The 12842-nt window shown below is 43.2% G+C and overlaps 1 protein-coding gene across 11 annotated transcripts in view; it reads right to left on the reverse strand.

Annotated features, from left to right (window-relative positions):
• ANK3 (ankyrin 3) overlaps positions 1-12842 on the reverse strand; it is a 318758-nt gene that overhangs the window by 45332 nt on the left and 260584 nt on the right. For 7 of the 11 annotated variants that reach the window (XM_087932241.1, XM_087932251.1, XM_087932246.1 and 4 more), the window contains 3 exons: positions 12262-12368; positions 7351-7383; positions 4701-4925 (listed from right to left, as the gene is read on the reverse strand). In XM_087932241.1, coding sequence (XP_087788367.1) covers positions 4701-4925; positions 7351-7383; positions 12262-12368 — 365 coding nt within the window. The remainder of the gene's footprint in view (positions 1-4700; positions 4926-7350; positions 7384-12261; positions 12369-12842) is intronic. The other 4 variants (XM_087932252.1, XM_087932247.1, XM_087932249.1 and 1 more) reach the window with 1 other exon arrangement.

Genomic DNA, 12842 nt, shown 5'->3' on the forward strand with positions numbered 1-12842 from the left:
CATGCAATGGATGTTAACGTGACAGTATATATTTTTTTTCTGCATTCATAATTTCTTCTGCTTTGAGCAAGCGTGAAAAGAAAAACACGGTGCACAGAGCCCAAATGACTGAGAATCTTATCCAGATCCTGCCTGTCCTCCTCTTGAGACTATCCCAGCTCTCTCCCTTTCTCGGCCACGGATATCACTAGAGCCACAGAGACCGCCATTTTGCTTAGTAACTCCCAAGAGTTCCCATTTGGCCTTAGCTTTTGTGGAGCACAATTTAGGCGAACGGGTAAGAGACAGATAAATAGACAGGTGGATGTCTTTGAGTATGCAAACAGAGAGAGGGCTGGTCCCGCCCTTATCCCAAATTCAAAACTTACTCAGGGTTAGCATGTGTGTGTGTGAGAGGGAGAAAGGCAGAAGGGTGAGTTTGGAAGGGAGAAAGAAAGAAAATGAGAGAGAGAGAGGATGAGGGAGGAAGGGAGGCAGATAGAGAAAGGGAGAGAGAGGCAGTGGGAGGGAGATGGAGGGCGATGAAGAGAAAAAGAAAGAGAGAGGAGGGAGAGGAAGATAGAGGGGTGGGAGGAAAAGAGGGAGAAGGAGAGAGAGAGAGAGAGAAGGAAGGAGGGAGAAGAGGGAAAGAGAGAGAGGGAGGGATGGAATGGAGAGAAAAAGGAAGGGAGGGAGGAAAGTGAGCGAAGGAGAGAGGGAGAGAGGGAGGGGGATGCTTTTCACTCTGTGCCTCCAAATTCTCTGCAAAGAAGGACGACACAGGTGCAGAATAACCAGGCTCTGTTTCCTGGGGAAGAAGGAACACAATTTCAAGCTCTCTTTTCTGCCGAGCCTAGAAGGGAAACAGGGAGAGGCTGTGCAAGTCTCAAGAAGGTGGTTTGTGCTGCAGCCCACGGATTCCCCATGTTGTAGAGAAAGAAAGGCTCCCTGAAAAAAAAAAAACAGCCTCTCAAAGAAGAGCCACGTTGCAGACATGCTACTTCTGTTTTTCCCTGGGATGGAGAGCAGAACTTTCTCAGCAAAACATTCGAGATGAAATCAGACAAGGGAAGGCAGGAGATGCAATGGGATGCTTAAGTCCTGAATTGGACTATCAGAAACCCACCACCCTGGTTTGGATCCTGCCTTCGTCCCGTTCCTTTTATTTATTTTTATTGATTTATTAAATTTGCTGGCCGCCCTTCTTGCCACAAGGTGACTCTCCTTTATGCAATCTCCTGCTGGGTTTTATAGAAAAGATGAGGCTTGAACCTGGGGGACAAGGGGGAGACAGGCAAGCTTCTTCTCAGAGATGTTTTCCAACCTCCAAAGCTATTTTATGACCCCGAGATTTATTTATTCAACAACACTGATATAGCTGCCCAAATGATGCAAATGGGGACTCCACGGGGCTTACACCATTCAAACTCTCTCGTATAAAAAACCCCTAAGACCAGTCCCTGGTTCAAGGTGAACTCTCGGACAATTAAAATTAAATTTTGACCAGCCATGAGGGGCTGGCCAGGTTCTTCTTCCCCTTCTGGCACCATCTTTCAATAGACTACAATGGGTTGAGTAGGAATTCTGCCGTGGGCATCTGATGGCTGTAGCACAAGAGCTGTCTCTGGGGAAGGGGCATCTGCAGGACATGATCAAAAAAGCCAAGATGGAGCCACCATGCTGTCATCAAAGCTTTAGCTGTCACAACATTATGTCTCTCTCTTCTCCTTTTTGACTATACATCTGAGACACCCCTGCCTGCCATCGTTGTAATTTGCCGTGCTAAAGTTAGTGAGGCCGATCAGCTACATACAAACCACCCCTTCCGTCTCTTTCCCCAAGCATCAAGAACCAGGGGATTTGCAGAGTCACACAAGCACAGTAATCTTGCATAGCTGTATGCACATCCCCAGGTTAGCTAAACCCTGTCCCTCTTTTCCACCCCCTTCTAAATAACGGATATCATATCTCAGAGCCTTCCACCCAGAATGGCAAAACACCAGCATGGAAACTAAGCAGAGGCACTCTCTTTATTTCCTAGATGAAAAATTTAATCACAGAAAGGTAAGCATTTACGGAATAATGCAGCTTCAGTGTATTTCAATAAATTTCCTACTGAGGTTTATCGGTGGAAAAACAGTGACAACTCCTCATAGTTTACAACCACAGAGCATCTGACCGTGCTGAGAACAGGCAGTGAATAAATAAGCACGATGGGACCCCGGCTTTCTTCTGCATTGCCAACTACGGCATTAGGAACAGCAGCAGTTAGGGCACCATCCAATTAATTTATCCTCTGGTTTTATTATTTACATGCTTAATGCCATGAGATGGAAAGGTTCTTAACTCAATTTGTGCCTTTTCTTATCCCCCCCCCCCAAAAAAACAACAACAACAACATAGATTGTTATTCAAATTACGTGGTTGGAAGCAAACAGCAACATCTCCAAGGGCTGTTGCATTTGGTAATCTAACTTTAACTCAGAGCTCCCCGTGTACAAAACACTGAAACAGACCAACAAATACCTTCTAAATGCAATCTTTGTTGGTTAGTGTCTCTCTGGGTAAAGCCCGCACAGTTATGTCCATGTATAGAAACAAAACTCACAGGGAAGGTAGGACAGGGATTCAACAGGCGGCTTGGAATAGCAGGGTAGATTAAGTTTCACAACTGTGGAATACCAGCTGTCAATATATTTAAGGAGTTCAACAATTCTAAATATGAATTCTTTTCAGATCAGGGGAGTGTCCCTGTGTGTGAATTCTAAATATAAATGCTTGTAAATGACGCACACAAATAAAAGTGTAAATTATAGACATAGATCAATTATAAACATTTTAAAAAGTGTGTGTGTGTGTGTGTGTAGATATGTAACTAGATAGGGAAGAGCTGGATTGGAGATAAAGAGGCATTTAATAAATGGAACAGGAGCTCCTCCTCTGCTGATAGGATGAGCCAACCTGCCACTCCTCATCCTTTCAAGGATTGTCTGGCTGCATTTACACTCACACAACAAGTTTCCTCAGGCAACTTAAATATCTACATAATATATTTTGGGGGGGGGGTTAGTTTTAATTGGGGAACTGGGGTTTGGTAGCCTTGAGCATTCTTCAAACCTGGCCCATTCCATTGGGTTCGGCTTCCATGTGCAGCCTATAAAGCCATCACCAACCCAAACAATGAGGAGCATCTTCCCAACTCGGTCTTCTCCCGGGAATTTGAATTATAGTGTCCTGTGGCAAGGACTTTTCCCAGGGAACAAGAGACAAAGAAGCTTGGAGTCTTTGGTATGCAGGAAAAGGGTGATGGCAGACCTCCCCAACCCTTGCACCAGACTGTAGGGTAGGTCTAAAAGTCTTGCAGAGAAGTGCTTCAGCCTGACAAGAGTCTGTCTACAACAGGGGTGTCCAACCTTGGCAACTTTAAGACTTGTGGACTTCAACTCCCAGAATTCCTCAGCCAGCAAAGCTTGTGGACTTCAACTCCCAGAATTCCTCAGCCAGCAAAGCTGGCTGAGGAATTCTGGGAGTTGAAGTCCACAAGTCTTAAAGTTGCCAAGGTTGGACACCCCTGGTCTACAATAAAGGAACTACTCAACATGTCTTTATTTTGAATCAGAGTCATTTGTGGTTCCTTTTGGCCCGACAACATCTTAGGGCTGAACTGGGCCAACCTTATATTACAAATATTAATCGCTAAAAATGACCCAGTTTGGGGTATCTTCTTCCTCCACAGACTTCAAAGCCTTGTCAATAATTCTATCACCAAATTGAAATAAACACCTGTTTTGGGTGGAACTTTCTTTTTTTTTTTTTGAAAGGTATAGTTAATGCAGCTGAGACTGTAAGAAAAAGCTATTATTGAAAAATTAAAAAATTAAAAAGCACAGAACTTATGAAAGCAGAAATGCTTGCCGTGAATTCCACATGCTCAAAGCACAAGATCAGTTGAACAGGAGCAGTGTCAAGACTACCATCAAGCCACTATGGTTTCACTGCCTGTGATATTTAAAACGACGGGAAGCTTTTGCTGCAACTGTCGTAGGGAACGTAAAAAGAGATGGGCATGATCAAAACACAAAAACCAAAAAGAAAGAAAGAAAGAAAAAAAAGCAAGTCAAAACAAGAAAAGAACCGCAGACATTTGATATTTTTGCTTAGAGAGAGCCTACCCAGTGAATTTGGTCCCTTGAGGCCCAAGCTGCAGGATTCGGCTAACCAGGCTCTCGCCCTCAATTAAAGGGGGAGGATTGGTGGGAAGATGCAGTTTACTAGTAGCATCCATGCAGCAGGAAGAAAAACAAGAGGGGAAATTAGGAGCCACAGGTTGACAGCTAGAGTATGCTTATTTTCAGGCTATTTCTTCTCCTGCCTTTGATGGGCAACAGCCAAGGAAGAAGGAAAGGTGGAACAGCGCGTTTCTTTAGAGAGTCTATGGGCATGGACAGCTCTGGACATAAGTGGGTAGCACGACCAAGGCGGATTGGAGCCCAGGGCAGAGGGAGGTCTCTGCTGAACTTTCCTCCTTTCCTCCTTCCACCCCATCCCACCTGTTCAAGAGAAGCTCCCCCTGGCTTCCGTGGGGAGTTGGCCTCCAGTGAAGCAACACACGTCACCAACGTCCACAAACACTCAGAGGGTGATCACAATAGGGAAGACAAGGATCCAACTGACAGGAGGAGGAAAAACAACTTGAGCCATCAGCCCAGAGGGCCACTTACCCCAGGAATTGTGCCCCGGAAGGCCCCATCTCAATCAGCCGGCTGGCTAATCCTTCTCCTTCCACCATGGGCGGGGGGCTGGCCAGCTTGGCTCTCTTCACCAAGCGGCAAGTGATGCGGGTGGGAGCCGTGCACTTGCGTGGCGGGATGATGATCCTCATGCCGTGGTGGCGGCTGCCACGCATGGAGCCCCCCCGGGCATCCACCATAAAGCTGACCAGAAAACTGGGAAGAGGAATGAGCAACGTCAGGAAAAAGCTGGCATAGAGTAAAAAGATCTCTAACACCAACCTCACGCACTGAGAAGGAAAAGCCTTCTGAGAACAGCCGGCACTTATTGGGCGCCATTTGAGTGCAGGTCTACTCAGGAGGAGGTGACACTGAGCCCACCACTCTGCTCCCTGGAGCAGCCAAGACTAATGTGGCTGAATTTGGATAGAACCGCAGGGTCCTGGGTGGCTCTTGGGCAGCTGATTTCTCAGCAAAGGGTACAGATAATTCTTTGCGTGAGAGATTATTTGGAGGAGAAACGGGGCTTTTTTCGTTATTTTGATCACATGATTGCATGATACCATGGCTAAGGATTGCACCCCATCTCCTATAGTGAAATTATCAGTGCATGATTCATGCCTTATCAGCAGGAGCAATTAATCATTTCACATTTAACAATGCTTTACTCTTATTTCTTCAGAAACTATCAGAGCAACATGCATGCGTGACCACACCTTTTTTCCTCTTAAAAAAAAAAGTCTTTCTGAAAAAAAAAACTCTTCTTTTTTTCCTTAAAATCTCTCATCATCAACCTGTACTTGGTGTTCTACTGCAGTTCCTCGTAGTTGGTTTCTTAAAGAAAGCAGCCAACTTTGATCCCACTGCTGCCCCATGGAGGATGTTCTGGCTTTCTTTTGAAAAAGATTTTCAAATTCTGCTGAGCTCGGAGGACAAAAATAAGATCTCCTTGAGCCAAGCGCAGTTCCTGTTGACTTCACAGACATCCAGGTGGGGCTTCCGTAGTGATAAACGACCCTTAGGAAAGGGGTTTGCCATCTTCAAGACTGACCTTCACTGGTCCAGGCTAGCCTTCAGTTCCTCCAGGATTCCTTGGTATCTGTCCTTCAGGTCTTACTCTAGTCCAACCTGAAGATCCGAAGGCAGACTGATGGACCACTGAGCTAGACCGGACAGGGCAGAGCAGCTAAGAATGAGTTTTTCTCAAACTGGACCTAACTTGGTCATGTGATGCTCTGTGAGCAAGTTGTAGTCTTGTGTGTTCCCTTCACTCCTCTCAAACAGAATGGGACACAATCAGAAGCTCATTTGCCATGAGATCTAACCCTCGGGCTCTGCCGGAATTAAATACCATTTATTGAAAGAGCTTGAGAGCTCCTCTGAAAACAATGGCAGACCGCTTCCACACAGCTCTTCAGAAAGCAACACGGACATGTCCACTTTCTATAGTCCATTCGCCCTTTGCCTTTACAAAATAACTGCAGCTTTCATTTCGCCTACTGCAAAAGGAAAGTTTAAACTGCTCTGGATTTGTTTGTTTCTTAGTTCCTTAACTTGTACAAGTGTACATTATTCTAAAGCAGGGTAGTTTTTTTTTTTTAAATTAACTATCCTTTCTACATTTCCAGGCCTAAAATCTCGATGTGATTGTAGATTTTTAAAAAATCCTTCTAATTCTTGATTTAAAAAAAGAAAAAGGCTATGGACCAACATTGATTTTATAGAGGTGGAAGCATGCCAAAAAACAAAAAATCACATTCTTCTGCCCTGGAATAAATTCGCAATTTGTCGCATGTGTTTTAATTTTTGCCTTGAGGCTCCAACCTGGTCTCCCTCCCCTATGCTGGGAAAGTGATTTCTTTATTTCTTTAAAAGATTTAGATGGCTGCCCATCCTAAGCAACTCTGGGCACCTCAGAACTTCTTTCTCACTCTTGGGAAGTCAACGCCAGGACATGCAGCGCAGCAGGAGGTTGTCTGGAAAAGAACTGTCTTCCCGTCCCAAGAACTTAGCTTATTTTCAAATGGTTCCCTTTTGGTTGGTTTAGTCTGACCAAAAAAGCTCCCAAGTTTGGAAGGCCTAAAGGCTTTTGTTAGTGCATTTGCTAAACAATTCTCTCTGACCATCTGCCTAAACAACACCGTTGATGCTAAATGTGAATACAGACATGGTTAAGAGCTGATCAAGGTTTGATATTTCAAGCTCAGCAAGTACCTATGGTCCCCCAGCTAGAAAGGCCATAGAAGCAAGCTGCAGTTTGACTGATTATTTTAGGAATAGTTTCTTTCTTGTGAAACGTCTTCCATAGATCCTCACTGGCAAATTCCACCAGATACGAGACTTAGCAATTCCTCTAGTATCAGCCCTCCTAGACATCAGACAAGGATTTTTTTCATGCAGTTTGTATAAATGACATTAAGAGTTAGTGACCATCTATATAATTATCAGACTAATGATATGAGTTACAGAACAATTTCTAAAGCACAATATTAAAGACAACAAGTAGACAAAAGAGGAAAGTCTACGCAGAAGGTGAAAAGACTGGAGACGCACTGAAACATCTACAGACATTGCAACTGGGAGTAAAAATAAAATAAACACACGGAGAGGCAAAATGAGAAGTCACAGACAGCGTCATCACCTTGAATCATACTGTGGGAGTGGAGAGGAATAGCTGCAAAATAATTTAGAAAGCAAATTGGGGAAAAATTAATATGAGATTATTAGAAGCAAGCAACAAAAATGTTGATCATAAACAAACGCAGTATAACAAAAGCAAAGCATTTCAGTTGGTCCTAAGTGGTGGAGAGAGATGGGGGTTATTTCACTGTTTTAAAAGCGAAAGAAGTTATGCGATAGCGGTGTGCATTTTGCTGAAATTAAAACCTTTGCTCAAAAATTGGATGAAGATGAGGATCCATAGTCTGGCATGGGGTAGGAAAAAAATGAGGACTGTTTTGCACTGTGCCTGCATTCTTGGAAGGTGGATTATGTTATAGGATGTAAGGCTGATGATGGCAAAGGATGTTCAGTTCATTTATGAGAGCAAGTATTTTAAATGTTTATTTATTTATTTATTTATTTATTTATTATGTATTTATTTCTTTATTTCAAAGTTGTCCAGGAGGAGTAACATTGCTGAAATATTTAGATTATGCCTGGCACCTTAATTTTTCTTTTTACAAACCACAGTGCTTTCTTGCCTATCTACAGCTACCCTCTCTTTATTTAGTGTTGTATTTATATTATATTTAGTGTTGTAGCTTATGATTTATGATGATTATATTTGATGATCATGATTTATCATTTGTTGCTTGTATGTACATAAGAGCTTATGCACCAGAGACAAATTCCTTGTGTATCCAATCACACTTGGCCAATAAAAGAATTCTATTCTATTCTATTTAGCAAGATTGTTGAATTACGGTGGGCAATTCCTGGAGGGGCAGAGCAAAGCTGGCGAGCAGCTGCCAATGGCTACTATGCGGGAAGCTTATTCTATTATACTACGTTATAACAAGCATAGTATAATATACCATGTGGAAAGTTTATTCAGAGGGCAGGGCAAGAAACAATGGATGGAAACTAACTAGGGAGAGAACCAACCTGGAATTAAGGGGAAACTTTCTAACCGTGAGGACAATTAAATAGTGGAACAGCTTGCCTTTAGGCGGCCTGGGTGGCTCCATCCCCGGAGGTTTTTAAGAAGAGACTGTCTGAAATGGTATAGGGGCCATGATGGCGAATCTATGGCAAGTATGCTGGAAGTGGCACACAGAGCCATCTCGCCTGGCGTGCCAGCCATTGCCTGTTGCTCTTCTGGGTTCCAGCGCGTGCATGCGCACCGTCCATCTGGTCTTCCGTTTTCTAGCATGCATGGGCACCCAAAGACCAGCTGCCTGGGGTGCATGCGCATGCCGGAAACCGGAAGCTCAGCTTCCCGGCACGTATGCGCACCAGGGAGCTGCTCTTCCGGTTTCCGGTGCTCCCCCCCATCGGTGCATGCTCCCTTTGCAGCACTTGGTGCTGAAAAAGGTTTGCCAACGTTGGTATAGGGTCTCCTGCTTGAGCAGGGGGCTGGACTAGAAGACCTCCAAGGTCCCTTCCAACTCAATCCTGATTCTGTTTGAGAAGGCAAATTATCTGAGACAATGCCACACTCTGCGATGGCATGTGTTTGATTTTGGCTTAGCTTGTTGTTTGATCTTGGCCCCTACGGGTTGAAACTCCCAACCGATGGTTTATTGAGCTTGCAAAAACGATACAGTGCAAATGTTCAGGATAAACTGTATTTGCAGCAGCAAAGCACTGAGATCCTACCCCTTGCGCTGATTCTCTCTGCTCCTGTATATCTTGGACCATTAGAAGCAATTGCTGCCAATTTCAATTAGTCACACCTTAGGGTTTTGCCTGAATCCTAAATCATGGTTAGCCTTAAAAAGTATTGTGAAAAAAATCCAATCAACATCCAATTCAATGGACAAAACATTATTATTACTATTATTGTTGTTGTGAAGAAGAAGAAGAAGAAGAAGAAGAAGAAGAAGAAGAAGAAGAAGAAGAAGAAGAAGAAGAAGAAGAAGAAGAAGAAGAAGAAGAAGGAGGAGGAGGAGGAGGAGGAGGAGGAGGAGGAGGAGGAGGAGGAGGAGGAGGAGGAGGAGGAGGAGGAGGAGGAGGAGGAGGAGGAGGTGGTAAATGATCAAGAAATTTGAAGGACTAGAGAAAGTGTTTAACTTAAATCGCACAAGGCCAGAGACAGAAAAAGAAACAAGGGACCTTTCAAATGTTGACTGTTTGGATGTCTGGATACGAGGAGTTTCCTAATTTCTAGGAAAAAATAGTGGAAGGTTTAACAGCATACGGCCACTAAGGCGACTTTTACCTGTGCGGGAAAACTAAGGAATCTCAGATATAGGAGTTACATTAAATGTAACACAGGGGTCTCCAACCTTGGCAACTTTATGCCTAGGGGACTTCAACTCCCAGAATTCCCAGCTTTGCTGGCTGGGGAATTCTGGGAGTTGAAGTCCTCCAGGCTTAAAGTTGCCAAAGTTGGAGACCCTGGTTTAACGGACATGCTTGAAGGGGAAGGCAAGTACATTCTTGATAGCCAGCAACTTGGGGCCTGAGAGCCATTTGGGGACCCCTTCCCCCCAAGGCCCCCTTTACCAGAATACTCTTCAGAGTTCCCATCTTGTATGGCCAAGAAGTATTTTCCCAGCTGGTCTTTGGCATCTGACATGCGAGTTTTAACAGCTGGTGCTGGGTCAACCATTCTACAAACTGGCTGGTTAATTCTCCCAGTAGGAGTTATTAGGAAGGAACTATACTGGCTTGTGGCCATGTGTCTTTGCCATCTCGCACAATTCTGTTGTGGGAATCTAGAGTGTGCTGTCCCAGTCTATGGGAATTGGATAGTCACTTAGGAATTATGAGCTGTCCCCTTAAGGGAATGCATCATGGTAAATGTAGTTAAAAGATATCCTGGGAAATGTAGTTCATGTCACGTGGCCACATCTGTAATCCCGATTGGTCACTGTTTTGACCCTCGATGGGTTGGGGGGAGTTTTCCTCACTAACTCATGGCAGCTGCTTTCTATCACTACGAGATGGGTTAGGAGAAGAACTTCGTCCCAAATGTGAGTTATGAGGATACCTGATGAACCAATAAATGTACTTTGTTATGGGACGTCTTGTTGAGTTTACCTATCTGCATCTGCACAGCTTAAAAATCCACTCCTGTGCAGAAAACAGAAAATAGAGATTTAGTAGCCCCGCCAAGGTTAAAAAAAATGCCCTTTCCAGGCTGGAATGCTTCCTACTTAACTTTTAAGGAGAAGGAAGCAAAGTATTCTCACTCGGAGTGATACGAAAAGAGCTGCCCCTTTTTCAAATGCAGCTGCCCAAATCTCTATTTCGTACATGTTGGATGAATCAGCTAAGAAGATGAACTGTCACCATATTAATAGTGCCACAAACAGTGTTGACATTTGGGGGAACCAGGGAGTTTATTCTAGATTCCTGTCCATTTGGGATAAGTCAGTACACAAGGCTGACCAAGATCAGGAAAGATCTTGAAGGATAAAGCTGTACTGTAGATCTTTTTAAAAGCCTCGTTCATATTTTGATTTGGTGGCAGGAAAATTATTTTGCTTATAGCTCTAATTATAGATATGCTTTTGAAGGGAAGAAGAGGAAATGGAAGCTACCTTGTAATTATAGCAAACGTGTCTAAACATTTAAAAATAGTCTACAAAAACTTTGAGAGGATTATTATTAGCATTTGAAAAATACATTTCGGGTTTTTTTGCCAGGCATAACTTACTGGGAAATCAAATCGTCTTAATTGTGCTTAAATGGAAGTGAAATTCATGGAACTTTGGCTGTTTTGCTGACACCATATCTATTTCTCCGTCATTCACCTAGTCTAATTAACTATCAAGGCTAATTCCTTTGCAAAAGTTAATGCAATTGGTGCAGGTATGAAAAAGGAACCCTTAGATTAGATGTCAATCTTAGAAAATATCTGAGTTCCATAAAGTAGTCTTAAATCAAAGCAGTGGACTAAGCACTTTTGAGCTCAAGAGTTATTCATGGGGGGGGAGTGGGGGAGACAGCAGATGACCATGGAGGTTGAGTTCCTGTCCTCTTTTTGATGGTACACTGGTGTGCTCTGAGCCTCCCTCTCTTCTGATTCTGGCTCACAAAGCACAAGAGATTATAAAGCCAAAAAAAAAAAAAATCCATGAGCAGAACAGACACATCTCTACTACCATATGGAGCAGTTTCCAGGTTTCTTATTAGTTAGAGGAATGGAGTCAGAATTTGCATATCTATCTATCTATCTATCTATCTATCTATCTATCTATCTATCTATCTATCTATCTATCTATCTATCTATCTATCTATCTATCATCTATCTCTACATATACAGGAAATGAAAAGGTTCTTCCATATATCCAAGATGAAAAAACTCACAACCAGTTCCTCCAAATGCATCCAGTTGAGTCATGATTAAAACATGTTTACTACAGCATTGTGGAAGGAGAAACGTTTTACCTTCTAATTCCAAAAGTTAATATCAGAGCAAGACAGAGATTGGGCACTGGTATGAAACAGGATCTGCTAAAAAGCTGAAGCTCCCTATTATGGAATAGGACTGACTACTCATGGTTTTAAATGTTTAACTGAAAAGCCATCTAATTATTTATCTTGAAATGTCTCTCTCTTGCTCTGGGCTGTTGAAGTGGCACCCAAACTCAGGTCAAATTAATATTTTAAAGATATTGGTTTCATTGTTTTGCTATCAGAAGCATCAACTCTATTGCTAGGTTTCTTGTTCTGTATTTCTTGATTACTTTAAACTACTCTAAGTGTTGCTAGCAACACAACGGTGGTGTAGACATTCAGTAACGATAAATATCAAATTCCACAGTTGGTATGGAGGAAATATATGTCAAGGAAGGTCACTGTGGATAGGTTGCTCCCTCTCCTCCAAGCCACTGCCTGGTTTCACCCAGAGTGAAGGAAGGATAGTATCCGAACTACTTACCCTGAGTGAATGGGGCTAGACACAAGATTAACATTATCCAAAGTCTCTGCAGCCCAACTGTAGTGCCGGAGGGAATCAGAGTCCACTTCTCTAGGAAATGCCGGAGGCTTCAAAGAGATGGCCAACAAGAAACAATTAATTCATCCAAGAAATAAGAAATATCCTGTGCTTTATGACAATCAAGTCCTTAAAAGGTCCTCGGGAAGAAATGGTCACGGTCATTGTGATTGTTTTAAATTTCATGGATATTTTGCCAGCTTTACTTACTTGGTTAGAGTTGGTAAGTGGCTGGGTCTCTGCTCTGCTCTCCTCTCTTATTAACTTTGTCTGCCATCTTCCCTCCAAAGAGATCTCCCTTCTAAACATTGTTGTAACACTATGGTGATTATGCAGCTGTTGTCCCCCAAATCTCTGGGTTAAATGGACTGTTGGGCCTGCATCTCCCCACACAATGTCCAACCATTGCCTTTGTCCATTGCAGTCAGAAGATGAATAGCAAGGAGGACAAGAGATCTGATACAAGGCTCTTGTCCAGGCACCAAACCACCTCTGTGAGCCAACTGACTCAAACTCATCAGCAA

The sequence above is a fragment of the Pseudonaja textilis genome, chromosome 4 (genome assembly GCF_049901715.1).
Source record: "Pseudonaja textilis isolate UNSWEBS1 chromosome 4, rPseTex1.2, whole genome shotgun sequence".
Classification (NCBI taxonomy): Eukaryota; Metazoa; Chordata; class Lepidosauria; order Squamata; family Elapidae; genus Pseudonaja; species Pseudonaja textilis.